Below are 24,113 nucleotides of genomic sequence, written 5' to 3'. Positions count from 1 at the left end.
ATGATGGCACTGATACTTCCCTGCCAGTCCTCAAGCCATCAGAGAATCAAATGAAGCTGAATATGTATTAATAAATGTTATTATTTCATTCAAGAACTTTGCATTTTTTAAAAAAAAAACATATTTTTTTTTCTGATTAAAGCAAGAAAAACCCACTCAATCCCACCAACCAAAAAGGAAAAAAGCTATTTTAGTTTCCTATCAGTTGTTTTCTATTTCATTTATTCATGAAATAATAAATGATTCATGATTGAGATCACTATAATTCATTTATTAATTAAGATTATACTAGTTATGCAATTTTATATACTTAAAAAAATACAATAAGGAATTTTTGCAAGACATTAAAAAGCCTGTGGTCAGCATCATGTTGATGACCTTCCCTGGTTTGTCAGGTGGATATATCATGATTTACTTAAAACTTTTCTCTGTTGTTGGTCTTCTTGTTAGAATTGGCCCTTCCACTTCACTGCTCTTCTCCAGCACTGGGTGTGACCATTTTTTTGCCATCCTCTTCTTAGGGTGGCTATAAATGTACCTCTCTGATTTGTTTTCATCCTCTAACATCATCAGTTGTAGTATTGGAAAGCATGGTGCTTCAGGGGCAAAATTAAATATTTTCTTTCATTTCTGAATAAAGTTGTTGATTTCATACATAAATTTGATAATGCGATATTTTAAAGAACTTTAATGATCATTTTGGTTCCCAGAGGTTTTGAGCTTCTATGCAAAATATTGCAGAGTCATCTTCCAGACTTCTTGCATGTGTTTTTGAATAACACATTGGACCTTTTTGTTTTTTTGAGCATAGCTGCATAAAATGAATTCTTATTGACATTTTGCATTCTGTTTTTATTCACTGAACAATTAGGAAATGGTTCAGATAGGCCATTAGTCAATGTCCAAGGCTAACTGTGTGTCATTAAAGAACAACTTTGTCTTAGTGTACTTCTTAGGGCAGTTCATATGTTTTGTGGTCACCAGAATTCATGTCTGAAACTTGTTGGTGAGGTTGGAGAATTTTGATAATGTTAGAGGTATCTGATTCTTTGTATTGTGTATGATACTCATTTAAATGTTTGCCAGTCCTTGGGGCTTTGATGACTAAAACTTAATTTGTGATGCTGGAAGTATTCAATTGTGGTTAATTCACAGGTTGGACTTTTGCCAGTGAGTTGCCAAGAGAGTAGTTTAAATAATCTTTTTTCTTCTTAAAAGTGACTGTGATAGCTATCAGCAATAGTTTTCCCCAGCTTATTTCTTGCAGGGAACCTAGGTGCTTGCCAAAATTCGACCTCCCTGGTTTCAGGGAGTAGTAGAAGCTTTATATTATTGTTTCTTGGATTTTGAGATAGTCCTGATTATTTGTTTTAATAGTTTTGTGTTTTTCTAAGTCAAAATCATTTCATACAAAGAAAACAGTTTTTGGAGAAATTGGCACATGTATTACCCAGCTGATTAATGAATCATATTTAATGGTAGGTGATTAACACCACAGCATTGAACATTTTGTTTTCCTTTTAATGCAGTGATTCTCAGTCTCTAGGGTTTTTGAGTCATTGGGTCATAGGCGGGGCCCAAGAATTTGAATTTGCTGATGTTACTGCTGGTGTAGGGAATCAACGTTTGAGAAGCTCTTCTCTTACCCAGTTGACCAGTAGGTATGGAAATCAATAGAATGCTTAGAGTAGGAGTTCTCAACTCTGGCTGCACATTGGAATCAGCTGGGGGGGCTTGAAAAACATAGTAATGTCTGGCTTCACCCCCAGACGTCTGAATTAATTGGTCTGGAATGCTCCATGGGCATCAAGATTTTTTAAAAATTCCCTAATGGGCTTCTTGGGTTGAGAACTACAAATTCAGATAATCTCAACCATTATCTGGATTATTTATTAAAGAGATGACTATTAGAGATAGATTGAAACATTGACACTTAAAATATTTAACTGAAATTAGCATCAGAATTGCTCTTTAAAATTTCTTTTTAGGGAATGAGCATGTGGAAGAGCTAGTCTTAAGGGCTGAAGGGTCTATGCTTCTAGGAAATTTTACTTGTTGAATGAAATTCTTCAGTGGCTAGAAAGTCTTTCACAATCTGGGTCAGTGTCGTACTGCCCTGGTTGCAGTAGAAAGTTTGGAGGATGGCGTTTTATGAATGCTATTCAGCATATGGATAACAGAGGTGAGATAAAGGCACTGTATCTGATAAAGAGACTGAGCTGAAGACCAATTTGGCTAGCAAAAGACCTTGGGGTATGCTGTGCTTTACCCTCTTGTGTCTTTCGAGATGTGTTTGAAAGCTGGGATAAAAGGCATCACCAGTCCTATAATCCTAGAACATTACAAAATTGATAACTGCCACAAAAGGTAAAAATATATTTTATGGCATCTAGTATGTGAACTTGAGTTATACAATTTTTAGCATAAATTCCTGGTAAGCTATTGGTCATTGTATCAAGTGGGAATTTTAACTTTAGTCTTTGATAGAGTTAATGTCAGTTGTTTAGTGAATAAATGTTAAAACGGTGTTTCATCAGAAAGTTTGCAGGAATGTGGTAAGACTTCTACACACAGCCTTGAGAGTCTTCAGTGTCAATTGTTTAATGAGTAAGTGCTAAAGTCATGTTTCTTCAGAAAGCTTGCAGGAATGTGACAAGACCCCTCCACACATAGTCTTGAGGATCTTTACCATGTTATAGCCATCTTGAATCTTCACTGGAATAGAAATAAAGTTTCATTCAAGTCAGCTTAAGTGCTTGTCTTTTTGAGTATCTGCAGATGAAGGGCCTTCTGGGAGAGATTGTTCTTCAGTACATTCCACAGTGAATTTATCAACATTTCTGCTTAGCTACTGCATTTCCTCATGTGTTGAGATGAAAACTGTCAAGTCAAATGATCTGTATGTGGAGTATTTTATCAAATTATTCCAGGGAGTCAGTGTAGTCCTTTTGACAGCCTATAGTTAGTATGACGCAAGAGTGCAATGAATTGTTTTAATTTCGTATCCAAAGGGCAAGAATGTTTCCAGAGCAGTGGCTTGCAAACAGCATGGCGTAGGAAGGGTGAGAGGCCCTTGGGAGAGTTGACTTTGGTTCGGTTCCGCAGAGGCTTAGCCGCACATTTAAAAGTTAGTTTCACAATTGCATGGCTCTCTCCAGAGGTGCAGTCTTCCGAGTCAGACACACACAGTTGGTTTTGTGTTCTTCCAGGTTTGTGGGCTATTCAGTTCTCTCTAAAGATCAGACACGAAGATGGTGGCATAGGGAAAAATTGAGAAGTAAGTTTATTTGAAAAGGGTATGTATTTAAAGTGTTGATCAGACAAGATAGTCTGGATCAACCAATTTAAAAAAAAAATTTTATCTTTGAGTGCTTTAACCAACAATGAATTTTAACTTATTTCATTCAGATATTATACTTAAAAGTCAGAAGAACTATTAGAGAATAGCCTGTATATTGATTAACAAAAGATATCATTCAAAAAACCTTTATGAATGTTTATGTGGTGAGAGAACTTGAAGTCCCTCTTTTTCCTTTTTAAGGGTTACTCTTTTCGTAGATTTTCCTATGAGTTTTTCCTTATCGAGGTCCCATGATTTTATAAATAAAACAAAATTTTAAAAAGGAATAAACTAATTGCAGACTCAAACTAATGATTTTGCTTTATATTCCCTTCCCCCACAACCAGGTCATAAAATATTCAAGTTTAATTCAACTGTCTTTTTCGTAGTGCTTTTTCTAAGAAAATGTTCTTGTTATTTTTTCCTGGGCCTCTCGGTTCTGGTAACCTTTATTTTCTTTTTTTAAGTTTAAAATTTATAGTAAAGAAATCCTGAAAAAAAAGTTCATAATTGTTGTTTTGTAGTGGGAAGGGTTTTCTTTTTTATTCTTGGATTAACAACATAAATATTTTACAAAAATGTAATCATATAGTTTTGTGCTTTTTTAAAAATTAAAATTACAATTTATTCCTGTTTTAAAGTTTTCATAGTGATTTTGATTTTTTAATATTCTGTTGAAATGATGAACCATAATTTATTTGTCCTCAAGTATCATTGAATCTTGAGGTTGATTTTGATTTTCGATATAATTATAGTGGTTAGCGTTTTGTAGATTAAAGGTTTATTCTTCCACTGAAATTAGGTTAAAAAGTTTAAATTGTTTTATGGCACTTGGTATGTTCCATTTACTTTTAAATGAGGATGGATTTTTTTTGTTGTTGTTTGTTTGGTTTGGTTTTTAGGATTTGGGGACCATCTCTAAATTTACTAAATAGAAAATTGAAAATTATGTAAAGAATAAAAGTATTGGGCCTCCCAGCTCTCAGAGGAATAACTTTCCAGGTTCTGGTTGGCAATGATAATAATAATAGCTACCATTATTAAGAATCTACTGTCTCCTAGGTGCTTTGTATATTTTATTGTCTTCTGGCATTGTAGGTAGTACTGAGTAAACTGGGTAAAACAGCTTGCTGAACCAGAATAGTGTACTTGAGCCTAAATTAGTGAACTAAAAATAAATTTGGTTTCTTAGCTATAGGATTTGGCATATTAAATTGTAGACCGGACAAGTTCTCAAACCACAGAGTACCGTGACTTCTTTTTTCCTTGTATTAACACAACAGTGTTATTCATGCGGCAGTTCCATTTGTAAACTAGATCATGCCCTGCTTGGATTTTGAATGCTGGTAATAATGTGCCTTAACTGTGGGTCAGTGAAGCCAAACTAATTGCTTGTTGGGCACTTGGATTGCCTTTTTAATTTGCTGTCTAATGTACTCTCTACTAGAAACACACAATATATTGTTTTCTACACAAAACTCATTAAAATCATCTTTCAGACAACAGAATGACTACTATTTTGCCCATAATCTTGCAAATAGAAGAAAATCAAGTGGTATTACAGAGAGTTATAATTTACAACTACTATTTTTTACAGTGTTTGTATCCCTTTTGGAAGGTATACATAAAATGACTGCTTTGGTTTATATCAGTATGGTAGTTTTCTTTACCAAGGATTATTTTGCTGTGTGCTTTTATGATATTTTAAATGGCAATAATGATGTAGACTTTTGAAACAGCCACTTATTTCGGACTGTGCAGTTTACTCAAAAAGATGGCCATTCATCCAATGATTTTGTATTTTAGTTAAAAAAAAAATGTCTGTGCTATCAGTTTCACCTCAGCAACACTGATCTTAGGGTTGCTTTTATAATTTGTAGGAACGTTTGTTCATAAGTCAATAAAATGGTTAGCAGGTGTAATATTTATCTCCTCTCAACTTCTCCAGACTAGCCAACGGGGTAGCTCTGTAAAGGACTTTCTTTGATTACTGATTTCATTCATTTAGCTTAGCTTTATTACGCAGCTACTAGATACCAGGAACTGTTGTGGGTATTAGGGATACTGCAGTATTCTTTTGTATTTATGATAAATATTTAGCCTAAGAGAAACATCTCTGAAATGAATCTTGAGAGCTCTATGATTTTAGAAATAGTATAATATAATATAATCAAGGAAAGTCTACTAAAAAATTTAATAGATTCCGGTATCTTTTTTTTTTTCTTAAATTAGTCCCATTGCCTATTTTTCTTCTTTTTTAATAGGTTATTTCTTATGAGGGTCATGGATATCCCCTATCTAAATTTGGAAGGACCAGACTGTAAGTACATTTTAATTTTTTTCTTACATTTGCACATTTAAGTGTATGGTCTGGAAGAGATAACTGGAAAAGTATTACTTGAGGAAGAGCTCTATTCACTTAAAGTGAATAGTGCTTTTGTGGTTGATATGGATAGTATGCTTGAGTTAATGGAGACCTTGGGCCTTGATTCACTCATCTCTCTACTTGTGTTTTCCAGTTTATGCATGAATTGAACTTTAAAAATATATACATCTATCTTCTCTTTATTATTTCATTTTCATTCAGAACTCTAATGGCATCTTTTCCTCTAAGTATTTATGGTTGATTTTAAGACACAGTAACTTGGTACATTTTCTGTTTTTTAATTATCTGAATAATTATATGGTTATACAATTCTAATTATCTGTTTAATTATATAGTTACATAATCAAGTTGCTTAGGTTGATTTTTTTTTTTTTTCCATTAAAATCCTTAGAAGGCCATCTATTTGGGAGGTGGTTGCTTCTTATTTTCTTCTGCTTTCCTCTACCCACTTCACCCCATTCTTTTTTTCCAGTTTTGGTTTATTTGTTAATACATGCCCTAGGTATATAGAAATGACCTGTACTTGATGATAATAGTCATTACAATGATAGTTTGAAGGCATACTGTGTTATACTCCCTATTAGGTTATATTTTAAGCTCTCATTCTCACAATTGTTGAAGCTAAATGTTGTCATTCCAATTTATAGCCAAGGGAATGGGCTCTAGGAGTGGTTAGATCTCTTGCTCAGAGTTGCACAGTTAAAAGTGGTGAGTCCAGGATTAGTACACAAGATTATAACTCCAAGGATTGCCTCTATTTAAGCAAAATTAATCCTTTTACTTTGGACAGTACATTGTTTTTGTTTTAAATAAACATGTAAACAGCGGAATTAAATGGGGAAAGTTAAAGCTTTGGTGAAACTTCTAGAACAAAGAAGCCTTTTTTTTTTTTTCCTTTAAAAAATTACATAGGAACTTTATGGAAAGAAATGTTTCTGCAAAGAATTCTTAGGGCTCAAATTAATTGTGGATTCTAAGTAGCAGAATCTGAAGCTAGGCTACAATGGCAGAGTCCTGCTGATCCTAAGAATACTTTTAGGAGTTGTTTGCTGATCGTGAGGTCTTCAGAATAGTTGTCCAAGTTAGCCTGGGCTTAGTTTCATCAAAGAAACACTGATGTACTTGATGGCTTTTCAGCTATAAACATTTCATCAAAAATTTTTCTTGTAGTACAACCTAAACGAGATCATGTTCTCCATGTGACATTCCCCAAAGAATGGAAAACCAGCGACCTTTACCAGCTTTTCAGTGCCTTTGGTAAGCAAATCACAATTACAGTTGTACTCATAGGGTTTTGCTATTCTTTTGGCGTGGGTGATCTGAGGTATATAGACAGTTTTGGCTTGGGCATAAAAGAATGTTACTATGCAAGGTTTTAATCAGTCTTTTTTTTTTTTTTTTTGGTATGGTGCTATCTTTGTGCTAATATGATGTGAGAAATTTTTTTTTTTAATTTTATTTTGAAATAAATTCAAACTTACAGGAACAGTTGCAAAAACAGTACAAAACCCATACACAGAACTCCAGCATACCCTGACCCCCTCCCCCGATACCTCAGTCCACCAACTTTAACATCCTGTCACATCACCATTTCTTTTCCTTCCCTCCCTCCCTATCTATCATCCATCATCTATTGCTCTGTCTTCTGAACATATGAGAGTAAGCTGCACATATCCTTGAACAACCAATATAATTGACATCTACAATTCCCATGAACAAGAACATTCTTTTATGCAATCCCATTAAGCTCAGCTAAGAAGTTCAAGAAATTCAACACTGATACAAAGTTTACATTCTGTATTTCCTTTTTTTTTTTCTTATATCTCAACTGTGTCCCTTTGAGCCTCCTCTCCTCCATCCTCAGATCCCATCCAGGATTATCCTTGGCATTTAATTGTCATTATCTATTTAGACTGTCTTTTTCTTTTTCTTTTTTTTTTTTTTTCAATTGTGGGAACATATATACAGCCTAAATCTTCCCATTCCAACCCCTCCCTTGCATTCCATTAGTGGGATTAATCATATTTAGAATGTTGTAATGCTATCACCTTCCCACCATCTTACTAGAAATTTCCCTTCACCCCAAACAGAAACCCTACACTCATTTCTTAACTCCCCATTGCCCCTTCCCCCACTTCTCATAACCCATACTCTACTTTTTATCTCTGTGGTCATATTCTCTGATACTTTCTTTGTGTTTATTGTGGGGCTTAAATTTAACCTCTTAAATCTATAACAATCTTGTTTTCCTTTGATACCAACTTAACTTCTATAGTACATGTAAACTATGTTCCTATACTCCTCCATTCCCCCACCTTTATATAGTTCTTGTCAAAAATTACGTATTTTACATTGAGTCCAAAACTACTGATTTGTCATTACAGTTTATGTATTTTAGATCCTGTAGGAAGGTAATAGTGGAGATAAAAATAAAAAATACAGTAGTATTGGTATTTACATTTACCATGTGATCTTTACTGGAAATCTTTGTTTGTTCATGTGGTTTCAGTCAATTGTTCAGTGTCCCTTCCTTTCAGCCTGCTCAATTCCCTTTAGCATTTCTCATAGGACCGATCTACTGGTGATGAAGTCCCTCAGCTTTTGATTATCCGGGAATATTTTCATCGCCCCCTCATTTTTACCCTCCAGTTGTTTGTGAATTTTCTAAGTCTTTGATGGTTATTGACTTCTATTTGTATTCCATTGTGGTCAGAGAATGTGTTTTGAATAAATTCAATTTTATTTTTTAATTTGTTGAGGTTTGTTTTATGTCCCAGCATATGGTCTATTCTGGAGAAAGATCCGCGATCACTAGAGAAGAATGTGTGTCCTGGTGATTTGGGAAGTAATGTTCTATATTTGTCTGTTAAATTTCTCCATATCTCTCTCTCCTTTCTTTGTTTCTCTGTCGGTAGGGCTCCCTTTAGTATCTCCAGTAGGGCAGGTCTCTTGTTAGCAAATTCTCTCAGCATTTGTTTGTCTGTGAAAAATGTAAGCTCTCCCTCAAATTTGAAGGAGAGCTTTGCTGGATAAAGTATTCTTGGTTGGAAATTTTTCTCACTCAGAATTTTAAATATATCGTGCCACTGCCTTCTTGCCTCCATGGTGGCTGCTGAGTAGTCACTACTTAGTCTTATGCTGTTTCCTTTGTTATGTGGTGAATTGCTTTTCTCTTGCTGCTTTCAGAACTTGCTCCTTCTCTTCCGTGTTTGACAGTGGGATCAGAATATGTCTCGGAGTGGGTTTATTTGGATTTATTCTATTTGGAGTTCGCTGAGAATTTATGATTTGTGTATTTATGTTGTTTAGAAGATTTGGGAAGTTTTCCCCAACAATTTCTTTGAATACTCTTCCTAGACCTTTACCCTTTTCTTCCCCTTCTGAAACACCAATGAGTCCTATATTCGGACATTTTATATTATCTATCATATCCCTGAGGTCCGTTTCGATTTTTTCAATTTTTTTCCCCATTCTTTCTTTTATGCTTTCATTTTCCATGCTGTCATCTTCCAGGTCACTGATTCGTTGTTCAACTTCCTCTAGTCTTGTACTATGAGTGTCCAGAATCTTTTTAATTTGGTCAACAGTTTCTTTAATTTCCATAAGATCATCGATTTTTTTTATTTGGTCTTGCAATGTCTTCTTTATGCTCTTCTAGGGTCTTCTTGATCTCCTTTGTATCCCGTACTGTGGTCTCATTGTTCATCTTTAGTTCTTTGAGTAGCTGCTCTAGGTGCTGTGTCTCTTCTGGTCTTTTGATTTGGGTGCTTGGCCTTGGGTTATCCGTATCGTTTCGTTTTTTCATATGCTTTATAATTTTCTGTTGTTTTTGGCCTCTTGGCATTTGCAGAACTTGATAGGGTTCTTTTAGAATGTGTAGACCAATTGAAGTCCTTATCTCTAATTTATCAGATCTACAGCTTCATGGAGTACACTTTCTCTAACTAACCAGCAGGTGGCTTCCACGAGCCACCTGTTGTCCACAAGCCAGTTCTCCTCTGCTTTGCCTTTGTGGTGAGTGGGGGGGAGAGTCTTGTGGGGTCCAATTGGTGTACCAAGCTTGCATGTGTAGTTGGTGTTGCCCACCCTTTATATGGAGAGTGTTTCTAGGCAGTCAGGGAGGGGGGGTGGCTCTAACAATCAAATCTCCCTGGTGATCCTGGAGTTTTAAAGCTGCTGCAATAGTCTAATCCTTCAGTTCAGTCCTGCCACAGTTTGTCTCTGCCACTGACCCACAAGTCCTTGGTATTGGCATATGGCTCCTGAGACTTGCGAGTTCGTCCCTCTTCCAGGCTGTGCACCCCCTGGTCCTCCGTTGAGGGATGACTGTGCTATGTCACAGGTGAGTGCTGTCCCCCCAGGGCGGTTCTCGGCTGCTGGGCTGTGTAGGGAGGCTCCCAGTCTGCTGAAATGATGGCTGAATGGGGCTTTGTTAATTCACACTGCTCCACCTTCCCAACTCTGGGACAATCAGCTGAGGTTGCAGGGAAGGCTAATGTCCACGCCCAGTTTTGTGGTGTGTGCCTGTTATTTGAAGCACTTCCATCACACTGGGTTGTGTGGGGCAGCTCTGGGCTATGGGGCTGGCGATGGCCAGGAGTATTTCCTGTCCACCAGGATGACGAGTGTGAGCAGACACCCCCCTTTTCTTGGGAAGTTGTGGTGTTTAGTGAATTTTCTCAGCCACTGGATTATTGCCTTTTGTCTCAGAGCTCTCTTAGTTCTGCTCTTGTCTTGACCTGCCCAAATTGCAAGTCTTTGAAGCTTTCTGTATTGGGCTTCTTACAGTAATTGTTTTAGAAAAAGAAAAAAGGATTAAAAAAAAAAAAAGGGGCCCTCCTCAGAGATGTAATGGGTTATTGAAATGCTAAGAGACAAAGCAATTAGGGCCATTAAGGAAAGGTCCACAGGGCAGAGAGATCAGCTTTTCTTTGGGACTTGCATATGAGCCTCAGGGCCTGAGCTCTGCCCTTCCCCTTTCTATGTTCACCAGAACTCCAAAAATCCTCCGCTTTTATTTTGGAGTTTTTTGTGCTGTTTTTTTCTATGCCTGTCTCCTCTCTGCTGGGCTGGCTGCTCTCAGATTCTCTGTTGTCTGGTCTCAGTCTATGTATGGTTGGAGTTTGGATCAGTAGAATGAGTTTCCGATAAGGGCTGCCACTGCAGTTCTCCCTTCTCCTTCCCGGAGCTGACAGCCCCTCCTCCCACGGGACTGAGCCTGGCAGGGAGGGGTGCGGGTCCCCTGTCCACGAAAACTTATAGATTTCGCTGATCTCAGCAGTTCCACGTTTTCATGAGTATTGTATGAAGTATGCCCAAAGTCAGATTACTCTGTGGTGTCCAGTCCACGCAGTTCCTGGCTTTCTACCTACTTTCCTGGAGGAGTAACTAAAACATACAGCGCACCAGTCCACCATCTTGCCCTGCCTCCGTCTGCAATTTCTTCTTTATGCTCTTCTGTGGTCTTCTTTATGTCCTTGATATCCTGTGCCATGCTCTCATTGTTTGTCTGTAGTTCTTTGATTAATTGTGCCAAGTACTGTGTGTCTTCTGATCTTTTGATTTGGATGTTTAGGTTTGGGTTCTCCATATCATCTGGTTTTATCATAAGCTTTAAGATTTTCTGTTGTTTTTGGCCTCTTGGCATTTGCTTTACTTGATAGGGTTCTTTCAGGATTTAAAAAATACCGATCTCTAATTTTTCAGATCTACAGCTTGGTGGCGTACACTTTCTCTAACTAACCAGCAGATGGCATCTGTGAGTCACCTGTTCCCCTCAAGTCAGTTCTACCGACTTTGTCTTTGTGGTGTGTTGGGATCTGATTCTTATGGCGTTCAATTGGTGCACTAAGTTTGGGTGGGTTGTTGGTGCTGTCTGCCCTGAACGTGGGGCGTGTGTCTGGGTGGTTAGGGAGGCAGGGCAGCTTTAATAGTCAAATCTCCCAGGTGTTCCTGGAGATTTAAGGCTGTTGCAAGAGTCTAAGCTTTCATTTCAGTCTTGCCATGGATTGTCTCTGCCATTGACCCACAAGTCCTTGGTATTGGTGTAGGGTCCCTGGGATTTCCAAGCGGTCCCCCTTCTCAGCTGTGCTCTTCGAGGACCTCTGCTGAGGGAAGGTTGTGACATGTCACAAGTGTGCGCTGGCCCTCCAGGGAAGCCCTGGGCCACCGGGCCTTGCAGGGGCGTTCCCGGCCTGCTGTGAGGATGGTTGAATGGGACGTGTTAATTTCCCCCTTTTTGCACAGCTCCGCCCTCCCAGCTCCATGACAATTAGCTGTGGGTGCACTAAAGGCCACTGTCCACAGCCAATATTGTGGTATGTGCACGGTGCTGCAGGAAGTACTCCGTGTCACACTGGGACCCTTGGCCGGGCTCTGGGCTATAGCTCTGGCCGGGCAGGAGCGTCTCCAGCCCGCCGGGGAGATGGCTGCAAGGGGCGCGGTTGTTTTTATCCTTTTGGCTCCCTTCTACCCCTCTGGCCCCAGGGCAGTCAGCAGTGGGCTATCCTCCATGCCAGACACTGAGACGTTGGCCCAGCCTGCTCTTGCCATGCTTCACTGCGTGGTTCTCACTGTCGTAACCATAGCCGCTGCTGGGTTGTTTTTTTTTTTTTTTCTTTACGAAAGAACTAGTCCATCTCCAAATGCCAACCCATGGTTTCCCCACACTGCAGCGCGGCCATGGGACTTTCAGCTGGCTCTCTCACTAGTTTTGGAATGCAGACTCCCGGTTTCACCAAATGCATGGTCCCTGTAGATTTAGCAGACCTTGTCCGGCTGGTGCATAGCTGGAGCTGGTGTTCTGGGTCACTTTCTGGCTTTTATCTAGTGTTTTTCACGGAGGTGTTTTCTTGCCCTGTCTCACCTAGCCGCCATCTTAGGTGCTCCCCGAGAAATTTTTAATAGCACGTCACAATAGGGTACTGTTAACCCAGGGAAAGCAAGATACTGTTCCTATGACTGCTCTTACTAATGGCCAGGGGAAATAAGTCTGGGCTGAATATAAATAATTTTGAAGGTTAATTTCAGAGAAAATGTTTTTGTTACAAGGGCAGATGGTCTCTGCTTTCCATTGGATAATCAAAGCAGACCAAACACAGATGTTTGAGCAGTCCAAGGTGTGTGATACATGTGAGGTGGAGCAATTATTCTCTTCCTTTTTTATCAGACCAGGCGATTGGGTTAAATTGGATAGTCTTCCAATTAGGCTTTATAAAGACCATTCTGAGTCTAAGACAGCAGCAGTTCTTCTTTATTTTAATAATTGAAATTCTCTCTGGAGATTCTTGCATAAAGTTGAAGGCAGCAAAAACTTAAATATTCAGTAATAGGGATGTTTAGTAAATTGTTACAGATGCTTTCAGTGGACTAGTATTTAGCTGTTTTAAAAATATTTGAAGTTTATTTATTAAAAAATGGTAAAATAATTGTGTCTTTTGACATCTAGCGTACAAAGCAGGTACAAAGTAGGATTTCTGTATAACTAATACCATTTTTAAAAATTATTTAAGAATTAAACTGTCAACTGAATGTTTTGGATAAGATTTGTTTTTCTTCCTCTTTTTGCTTTCCCGTATTTTCTAAAATAAGCATGCATTAGCTTTCATAACTGAAAATTTTGCACATGTAATTTTTAGAAAAATAAGTGAAGGCAGTAGTTATATTTCTGTGAAGCTATCCTGTTTGCAGATAGTCCAGATGACTTCTGAATTCCTAGTTTAATTTAAGCTACACATATAGAGATGCAGTTGAATTTCAAGGCTCACTTCTTTTGAAAGAGTTGTTTTTCTTATCTTGTATTCGTAAGCTTCTTATCTCTTCAAACTTCAGTTGTCTAAGTTAAGCAAAACGTTCAAAGGAGAAGTTTTTTCAGTTTAATTAAAAAAAAAATTAGCTATTGGACCTTGGCTAGTAACTTCTCTGTATCTTTGTTTCCTCATTGGAGTTAATAATACCTATTTCATAGGCATGTCATGAAGATTACATTAGCTGGTCCTTGGAAGGCATTTAGAACAGTGGCATACACTAACTACACAGTAAATGTTAGCTATTATTATTTATCCAAAAAACAACACACACACACAGGCTGGAGAGGTAACCTAGTTACATCTCTTAACTGGAAAAGTCAGTATGACAACTTATTGTCCACAGGAAGTTAGAGTTTTTCCTTTGATGGCGAAATAAAGCTGTTTCCAAGAATTTTTAGCCTTTAAAAATTTTAGTAGGAATTAAAACATTTTTCAGTGTTAAATTTGGTGACATTTACTCATTATTTAAACTCAGTCCTCTGTGTTTTTTTCGAGAGTTTTAACAGGATAATTAGGTCTCTGCTTTCCCCTCTTCTTTTCTCTTAACTTTCCACTCCTCTAGTCCTTCCTCTCCCCTCCCACCACCTCCTCCTCCTCAGTGGTCCTCTCCATTCTATTCTGTTTGCATTTATCCTTTATTGAGTATTTGTCCCTTCATATGTGAATATCATTTTGTTTCACTATACTGCCTTTTGCCCCTCTGTTTTTCTTTTCTGTATTAGTCTGCCATGGTCTTCTCTGTCTGGCTTCTTTTCCTTGTCCTTTTTGCCACCTGTTTCCTTTACCTGGCTCTGATATCAGAATTGAATTTTTTTTAATTGGTAAATTTTTTATTTGTTTCATGTTCACCATTCTTAATTTTAAAAGTTTGTGTTTCTTAAAAAGAAATGTAGTTGTTTTGAACTTATGTGGCCTCTGATTTTTTGTTAGTGACCTTGATAGAAAAAAGCCTCCCACCCTGATATAAGATTGAGCTGAATGATGAAATGCCCCAGGATTTAATTTGAAAGGCTTTTTCTTTTGATTTTTAAAAAAATTACGTAATACCTTTTTTCCCCTGGTTTATATCATCTCTTAAAATTTTTTTTTAATTTTTTAGCTTTATTTATTGAAAAATTAACAACAAACAAAAAATAAAAAAACACGTTTCAAACAAAAGAAAGCAAAGGATTAAGAAGAACAAATAACCTAAAATAACTGCATTGCTTCCAACATGTTTCTATCATACCCAAGAAGATTTGCAAATTATAATCATTCCTGAGCATTCCCATAACATTGAGATTACCCTCAATAGCTTATCTGTTCTTATTAGATTATTATTCCCTCTTCACTAGTTGCTGTCTATCTCTAGGTCCCCTACGTTCTACAATATAAAACATTTAATTTACATTTTCATTGAGTTCACAGTAGTGGTAACATACAATATCTCTCCTTTTGTGCCTGGCTTATTTCACTCAGCATTATGTCTTCAAGGTTCACCCATGTTGTCATATATTTCACGACCTCGTTCCTTCTTACTGCTGCGTAGTATTCCATTGTGTGTATATACCACATTTTGTTTATCCACTCCTCTGTTGAAGGGTATTTGCATTGTTTCCATTTCTTGGCAATTGTGAATAATGCTGCTATGAACATCGGTGTGCAAATATCTGTTCGTGTCACTGCTTTCAGATCTTTTGGGTATGTGCTGAGAAGTGAAATTGCTGGATTGAAGCTAAATAACTGCTGTGATAGATAAGTTTTAGTAGGCTAGCTGTCTGTAATACTGAGATTCTGATTAAATTTTAAACCAGCATCTCATGTCTCTTTAAATTATAGCCTACACTATATTATCATGTCTTAATAATATATTATTATTTGATAATGTGTCAAATATACAAATAAAATCTGATGGCTGTCTAAATGGTCAAAGTTTATTTTATTTTATTTTTTTTTTAATCATCATTTTATTGAGATATATTCACATACCACGCAGTCATACAAAACAAATTGTACTTTCGATTGTTTACAGTACCATTACATAGTTGTACATTCATCACCTAAATCAATCCCTGACACCTTCATTAGCACACACACAAAGATAACAAGAATAATAATTAGAGTGAAAAAGAGCAATTGAAGTAAAAAAAGAACACTGGGTACCTTTGTCTGTTTGTTTCCTTCCCCTACTTTTCTACACATCCATCCATAAACTAGACAAAGTGGAGTTTGGTCCTTATGGCATTCCCAATCCCACTGTCACCCCTCATAAGCTACATTTTTATACAACTGTCTTCGAGATTCATGGGTTCTGGGTTGTAGTTTAATAGTTTCAGGTATCCACCACCAGCTACCCCAATTCTTTAGAACCTAAAAAAGGTTGTCTAAAGTGTGCGTAAGAGTGCCCACCAGAGTGATCTCTCGGCTCGTTTTGGAATCTCTCTGCCACTGAAGCTTATTTCATTTCCTTTCACATCCCCCTTTTGGTCAAGAAGATGTTCTCCATCCCACGATGCCGGGTCTACATTCCTCCCCGGGAGTCATATTCCACGTTGCCAGGGAGATTCACTTCCCTGGGTGTCTGATCCCACGTAGGGGGGAGGGCAGTGATTTCACCTTTCAAGTTGGCTTAGCCAGAGAGAGAGGGCCACATCTGAGCAACAAAGAGGCATTCAGGAGGAGACTCTTAGGCACAAATACAGGGAGGCCTAGCCTCTCCTTTGCAGCAACCGTCTTCCCAAGGGTAAAACTTATGGTAGAGGGCTCAACCCATCAAACCACCAGTCCCCTATGTCTGTGGTCATGTTAGCAACCATGGAGGTGGGGTAGGCGAATACCCCTGCATTCTCCACAGGCTCCTCAAGGGGGCACTACATCTTTTTTTTTTTTTTTTTTCCCTTGTTTGTCTTTTTTCTTTTTTTTTTTAACTTTCCCTTCTTTTTTCAAATCACCTGTATGAAAAAAAAAGTTAAAAAGAAAACAAACATACAATAAAAGAACATTTCAAAGAGACCATAGCAAGGGAGTAAGAAAAAGACAACTAACCTAAGATAACTGCTTAACTTCCAACATGTTCCTACTTTACCCCAAGAAAGTTACCTAATATAGCAACATTTCAGTGAACTTGTTCCTACTACATCCATCAGAAATTAACAGACCATAGTCATTTCTGGGCATCCCCAGAACGTTAAATAGCTTATCTGTTCTTCTTGGATTATTGTTCCCCCTTCCTTAATTGCTCTCTACTGCTAGTTCCCCTACATTCTACATTATAAACCATTTGTTTTACATTTTTCAAAGTTCACATTAGTGGTAGCATATAATATTTCTCTTTTTGTGCCTGGCTTATGTCGCTCAGCATTATGTCTTCAAGGTTCATCCATGTTGTCATGTTTCACCAGATCGTTCCTTCTTACTGCCGCGTAGTATTCCATCGTGTGTATATACCACATTTTATTTATCCACTCATCTGTTGAAGGACATTTGGGTTGTTTCCATCTGTTGGCAATTGTGAATAATGCTGCTATGAACATTGGCGTGCAGATATCTGTTCGTGTCACTGCTTTCCGATCTTCCGGGTATATACTGAGGAGTGCAATCGCTGGATCGAATGGTAGCTCTATATCTAGTTTTCTAAGGACCTGCCAGACTGACTTCCAGAGTGGCTGAACCATTATACAGTCCCACCAACAATGAATAAGAGTTCCAATTTCTCCACATCCCCTCCAGCATTTGTAGTTTCCTGTTTGTTTAATGGCAGCCATTCTAACTGGTGTTAGATGGTATCTCATTGTGGTCTTAATTTGCATCTCTCTAATAGCTAGTGAAGCTGAACATTTTTTCATGTGTTTCTTGGCCATTTGTATTTCCTCTTCAGAGAACTGTCTTTTCATATCTTTTGCCCATTTTATAATTGGGCTGTCTGTACTATTGTCATTGAGTTGTAGGATTTCTTTGTATATGCAAGATATCAGTCTTTTGTCAGATACATGGTTTCCAAAAATTTTTTCCCATTGAGTTGGCTGCCTCTTTACCTTTTGAGAAATTCCTTTGAGGTGCAGAAACTTCTAAGCTTGAGGAGTTCCCATTTATCTATTTTCTCTTTTGTTGCTTGTGCTTTGGGTGTAAAGTCTAGGAAGTGGCCTCCTAATACAAGGTCTTGAAGATGTTTTCCTACATTATCTTCTAGGAGTTTTATGGTACTTTCTTTTATATTGAGATCTTTGGTCCATTTTGAGTTAATTTTTGTGTAGGGGGTGAGGTAGGGGTCCTCTTTCATTCTTTTGGATATGGATATCCAACTCTCCCAGCCCCATTTGTTGAAAAGACCATTATGGCTCAGTTCGGTGACTTTGGGGGCCTTATCAAAGATCAGTCGGCCATAGATCTGAGGGTCTATCTCTGAATTCTCAATTCGATTCCATTGATCGATATGTCTATCTTTGTGCCAGTACCATGCTGTTTTGGCAACTGTGGCTTTATAATAAGCTTCAAAGTCAGGGAGTGTAAGTCCTCCCACTTCGTTTTTCTTTTTTAGAGTGTCTTTAGCAATTCGAGGCATCTTCCCTTTCCAAATAAATTTGATAACTAGCTTTTCCAAGTCTGCAAAGTAGGTTGTTGGAATTTTGATTGGGATTGCATTGAATCTGTAGATGAGTTTGGGTAGAATTGACATCTTAATGACATTTAGCCTTCCTATCCATGAACATGGAATATTTTTCCATCTTTTAAGGTCCCCTTCTATTTCTTTTAGTAGAGTTATGTAGTTTTCTTTGTATAGGTCTTTTACATCTTTGGTTAAGTTTATTCCTAGGTACTTGATTTTTTTAGTTGCTATTGAAAATGGTATCTTTTTCTTGAGTGTCTCTTCCGTTTGTTCATTTCTAGTGTATAGAAACATTACTGACTTATGTGCATTAATCTTGTATCCCGCTACTTTGCTAAATTTGTTTATTAGCTCTAGTAGGTGTATCGTTGATTTCTCAGGGTTTTCTAGATATAAGATCATATCATCTGCAAACAATGACAGTTTTACTTCTTCTTTTCCAATTTGGATGCCTTTTATTTCTTTGTCTTGCCGGATTGCCCTGGCTAGCACTTCCAGCACAATGTTGAATAACAGTGGTGACAGCGGGCATCCTTGTCTTGTTCCTGATCTTAGAGGGAAGGCTTTCAGTCTCTCACCATTGAGTACTATGCTGGCTGTGGGTTTTTCATATATGCTCTTTATCATGTTGAGGAAGTTTCCTTCAATTCCTACCTTTTGAAGTGTTTTTATCAAAAAGGGATGTTGGATTTTGTCAAATGCTTTTTCAGCATCTATTGAGATGATCAATTGATTTTTCCCTTTCGAGTTTTTAATGTGTTGTAATACATTGATTGTTTTTCTTATGTTGAACCAGCCTTGCATGCCTGGAATGAACCCCACTTGGTCATGGTGTATGATTTTTTTAATGTGTCTTTGGATTCGATTTGCAAGTATTTTGTTGAGGATTTTTGCATCTATATTCATTAGGGAGATTGGCCGGTAGTTTTCCTTTTTTGTAGCATCTTTGCCTGGTTTTGGTATTAGATTGATGTTAGCTTCATAAAATGAGTTAGGTAGTGTTCCATTTTTTTCAATGTTTTGAAAGAGTTTGAGTAAGATTGGTGTTAGTTCTTTCTGGAAAGTTTGGTAGAATTCCCCTGTGAAGCCATCTGGCCCTGGGCATTTATTTGTGGGAAGATTTTTGATGACTGATTGGATCTCTTTGCTTGTGATGGGTTGGTTGAGGTCTTCTGTTTCTTCTCTGGTCAGTCTAGGTTGTTCATATGTTTCCAGGAAATTGTCCATTTCTTCTACATTATCCAGTTTGTTGCCATACAGTTGTTCATAATATCCTCTTATAATTTTTTTAATTTCTTCAGGATCTGCAGTTATGTCACCTTTTTCATTCATTATTTTGTTTATATGGGTCTTCTCTCTTTTTGATTTTGTCAGTCTAGCTAGGGGCTTGTCAATCTTGTTGATCTTCTCAAAGAACCAACTTTTGGTGATATTTATCCTTTCTATTGTTTTTTTGTTCTCTATGTCATTTATTTCTGCTTTAATCCTTGTTATTTCTTTTCTTGTACTTGGTTTAGGATTGGTTTGCTGTTCATTTTCTAGCTTCTTCAGTTGATCCATTAGTTCTTTGATTTTGGCTGTTTCTTCCTTTTTAATATATGCGTTTAGTGCTATAAATTTCCCCCTTAGCACTGCTTTTGCTGCATCCCATAGGTTTTGGTATGTTGTGTTCTCATTTTCATTCGTCTCTATATATTTAGCAATTTCTCTTGCTATTTCTTCTTTAACCCACTGATTGTTTAGGAGTGTGTTGTTTAACCTCCAGGTATTTGTGAATTTTCTAAGTCTCTGATGGTTATTGACTTCTAATTGTATTCCATTGTGGTCAGAGAATGTGCTTTGAATAATTTCAATCTTTTTAGATTTATTGAGGCTTGTTTTATGTCCCAGCATATGATCTATTCTGGAGAAAGTTCCGTGAGCACTAGAAAAGTATGTGTATCCTGGTGATTTGGGATGTAATGTCCTGTAGATGTCTGTTAAATCTAATTCATTTATCAGATTGTTTAGGTTTTCAATTTCCTTATTGGTCTTCTGTCTGGTTGATCTATCTATAGGAGAGAGTGATGTGTTGAAGTCTCCCACAATTATTGTGGAAACATCAATTGCTTCCTTTAGTTTTGCCAATGTTTCTCTCATGTATTTTGTGGCACCTTGATTGGGTGCATAGACTTTTACGATTGTTATTTCTTCTTGCTGAATTGCCCCTTTTATTAGTATGTAGTGGCCTTCTTTGTCTCTCAAAACATCCCTGCATTTGAAGTCTATTTTATCTGAGATTAATATTGCTACACCTGCTTTCTTTTGGCTGTAGCTTGCATGAAATATTTTTTTCCATCCTTTCACTTTCAGTTTCTTTGTGTCCCTGTGTCTAAGATGAGTCTCTTGTATGCAACATATTGATGGTTCATTTTTTTTGATCCATTCTGCGAATCTATATCTTTTAATTGGGGAGTTTAATCCATTTACATTCAGCGTTAAAACCGTGAAGGCATTTCTTGAATCGGCCATCTTATCCTTTGGATTATGTTTGCCATATTTTTCCTTCTCTCTATTAATATCCTTTATTGTACCCATACCGAATCTCTTTAGTACTGAACCTTTCTCCAAGTCTCTCTGTCCTGTCTTTGTTTCTCTGTCTGTAGGGCTCCCTTTAGTATCTCCAGTAGGGCAGGTCTCTTGTTAGCAAATTCTCTCAGCATTTCTTTGTCTGTGAAAAATTTAATCTCTCCCTCAAATTTGAAGGAGAGCTTTGCTGGATAAAGTATTCTTGGCTGGAAATTCCTCTCTCTCAGAATTTTAAATATATCGTGCCACTGCCTTCTCGCCTCCATGGTGGCTGCTGAGTAGTCACTACTTAGTCTTATGCTGTTTCCTTTGTATGTGGTGAATTGCTTTTCTCTTGCTGCTTTCAGAACTTGCTCCTTCTCTTCTATGTTTGACAGTGTGATCAGTATATGTCTCGGAGTGGGTTTTTTTGGATTTATTCTATTTGGAGTTCGCTGAGCATTTATGATTTGTGTATTTATGTTGTTTAGAAGATTTGGGAAGTTTTCCCCAACAATTTCTTTGAATACTCTTCCTAGACCTTTACCCTTTTCTTCCCCTTCTGGGACACCAATGAGTCTTATATTCGGACGTTTCATATTATCTATCATATCCCTGAGGTCCATTTCGAGTTTTTCAATTTTTTTCCCCATTCTTTCTTTTATGCTTTCATTTTCCATGCTGTCATCTTCCAGGTCACTGATTCGTTGTTCAACTTCCTCTAGTCTTGTACTATGAGTGTCCAGAATCTTTTTAATTTGGTCAACAGTTTCTTTAATTTCCATAAGATCATCCATTTTTTTATTTAGTCTTGCAATGTCTTCTTTATGCTCTTCTAGGGTCTTCTTGATTTCCTTCATATCCCGTACTAGGGTCTCATTGTTCATCTTTAGTTCTTTGAGTAGCTGCTCTAGGTGTGTCTCTTCTGGTCTTTTGATTTGGGTGCTTGGGCTTGGGTTATCCATATCGTCTGGTTTTTTCATATGCTTTATAATTTTCTGTTGTTTTTGGCCTCGTGGCATTTGCTGACCTTGATAGGGTTCTTTTAGGGTTTGTAGAGCAGTTGAAGTCCTTATCTCTAATTTATCAGATCTACAGCTTCGTGGAGTACACTTTCTCTAACTAACCAGCAGGTGGCGTCCACGAGCCACCTGTTCTCCACAAGCCAGATCTCCCCTGCTTAGCCTTTTTGGTGAGTGGGGGAGTGAGTCTTGTGGGGCCCAATTGGTGTCCCAAGCTTGCGTGTGTAATTGGTGTTGCCTGCCCTGTATGTGGGGCGTGTTTCTGGGCAGTCGGGGAGGGGGGGTGGCCCTAACAATCAAATCTCCCTGATGATCCTAGAGTTTTAAAGCTACTGCAATAGTCTAATCCTTCAGTTCAGTCCTGCCACAGTTTGTCTCTGCCACTGACCCACAAGTCTTTGGTATTGGCGTATGGCTCCTGAGACTTGCAAGTGGGCCCCTCTTCCAGGCTGTGCACCCCGGGTCCTCTGTTGAGGGATGACTGTGCTATGTCACAGGTGAGTGCCGTCCCCCCAGGGCAGTTCTGGGCTGCTGGGCTGTGTTGGGAGGCTCCCAGTCTGCTCAAATGATGGCTGAATGGGGATCTGTTAATTCACACTGCTCCCCCTTCCCAGCTCTGGGACATTCAGCTGAGGTTGCAGGGAAGGCTAATGTCCACGCCCAGTTTTGTGGTGTGTGCCTGTTATTTGAAGCACTTCCGTCACACTGGGTTGTCTGGGGCAGCTCTGGGCTATGGGGCTGGCGATGGGCAGGAGTGTTTCCTGTCCACCAGGATGGTGGCTGTGAGCGGACACCCCCCTTTTCTTGGGAAGTTGTGTTGTTTAGTGAATTTTCTCAGCCACTGGATTATTGCCTTTTGTCTCAGAGCTCTCTTAGTTCTGCTCTTGACTTGACGTGCCCAAATTTCAATTCTTTGAAGCTTTCTGTATTGAGCTTCTTAGAGTAATTGTTTTAGAAAAAGGAAAAAGGATTTAAAAAAAAAAAAAAAAAAAAAAAAAAAAAAAAAAAAAAAAACCGGCCCTCCTCAGAGATCTAATGGGTTATTGAAATGCTAATAGACAAAGCAACCAGGGCCATTAAGGAAAGGTGCACAGGGCAGAGAGATCAGCCTTGCTTCGGGATTTGCATATGCGCCTCAAGGCCTGATCTCCGCCCTTCCCCTTTCTGTGTTCACCAGAACTCCAAAAATCCTCTGCTTTTACTTTGGAGCTTCTCGTGTTGTTTTCCTTCTATGCCCGTCTCCTCTCTGCTGGGCTGGCTGCTCTCAGAGTCTCTGGTGTCTGGCCTCAGTCTATCTATGGTTGGAGTTTGAATCAGTAGAATGAGTTTCCGATAAGAGCAGCCACTGCAATTCTCCCTTCTCCTTCCCGGAGCTGACAGCCCCTCCTCCCCCGGGACTGAGCCTGGCAGGGAGGGGCGCCGGTCCCCTGGCCGCAAAAACTTACAGATTTCGCTGATCTCAGCAGTTCCACGTTTTCATGAGTGTTGTATGAAGTATGCCCAAATGCAGATTGCTCTGTGGTGTCCAGTCCACGCAGTTCCTGGCTTTTTACCTACTTTCCTGGAGGAGTAACTAAAACATACAGCTCACCAGTCTGCCATCTTGCCCCGCCTCTCCCAAAGTTTATTTTTGATTCACTATTACAGGTAACATTCAGATATCCTGGATTGATGACAGGTCAGCATTTGTTTCCCTGAGCCAGCCTGAGCAAGTACAGATTGGTAAGTGTTTTTGACATTTATTTTGTGTATTAACTAAAGTTTTGGACATTTATTTTGTGTATTGTACTCCAAATCTAAAAACTGTAGTTCTGATCACTTTATCCTACAAGTATGGCTGCCTGGATTTGTGGTTTTTCTTCAGCTTGTTTCTAAAATAAAGGAAATGAACAGTATCATTTGTAGATGAGAAAATATGAAAAGTGTTATTGATTCTCACTAGATATACTACATAGTATATATTTTTTCACTTATCTCCATTCTGTTCCTTTTCCACTATATTTTTCTAAAATGTGTTGCAGATTAGCCAAGTTTGAGCTTTTATTTTGAGAATTAGAAGTAGCAGATTGAGGGGAATAGGGAAGAACAAAGAGTGATAATTTATGTTGGCCTTTTCACCTCTGTATTTCTCTGATTTATTTATAAATTTTTGTGATTTATTCGCTCCATAACTTGTATCAAATACTTGTTTTACAAACTAATAAACTAAAAGATATTTTATTTTCTTTTAAAAATAAGGTGGTAAAAAGATGGATCATCTTTTTGATGTAAGGAAAATATTTGGAGATAGATTGTGGTGATGAATGCATAACTATGTGATCATACTGTGGACAGTTGATTGTATACCATGGATGAATGTATGGTGTGTGAATGTATTTCAATAAAACTGAATTAAAAAAAAAAAAAAAAGATTCATCACCACATC

The 24,113-nt window shown here is 38.0% G+C and overlaps 1 protein-coding gene across 4 annotated transcripts in view; it reads left to right on the top strand.

The window, feature by feature from the left end:
* Positions 1 to 24,113, top strand: part of PARN (poly(A)-specific ribonuclease) — a 235,949-nt gene that overhangs the window by 67,886 nt on the left and 143,950 nt on the right. For 3 of the 4 annotated variants that reach the window (XR_005213538.1, XM_037814216.1, XM_037814218.1), the window contains exons 19-21: positions 5,605 to 5,660; positions 6,897 to 6,983; positions 23,336 to 23,410. Coding sequence is in view for 3 of the 4 variants with exons in the window: in XM_037814216.1 (XP_037670144.1) it covers positions 5,605 to 5,660; positions 6,897 to 6,983; positions 23,336 to 23,410 (218 nt within the window). In the remaining variant the exon portion in view is untranslated. The remainder of the gene's footprint in view (positions 1 to 5,604; positions 5,661 to 6,896; positions 6,984 to 23,335; positions 23,411 to 24,113) is intronic. The other variant, XM_037814217.1, reaches the window with a different exon arrangement.

The sequence above is a fragment of the Choloepus didactylus genome, chromosome 21 (assembly GCF_015220235.1).
Source record: "Choloepus didactylus isolate mChoDid1 chromosome 21, mChoDid1.pri, whole genome shotgun sequence".
NCBI classification, from domain to species: domain Eukaryota; kingdom Metazoa; phylum Chordata; class Mammalia; order Pilosa; family Megalonychidae; genus Choloepus; species Choloepus didactylus.
The sequence above is the reverse complement of the archived record's forward strand: the minus strand, read 5'-3'. Positions and strand labels throughout refer to the sequence as shown.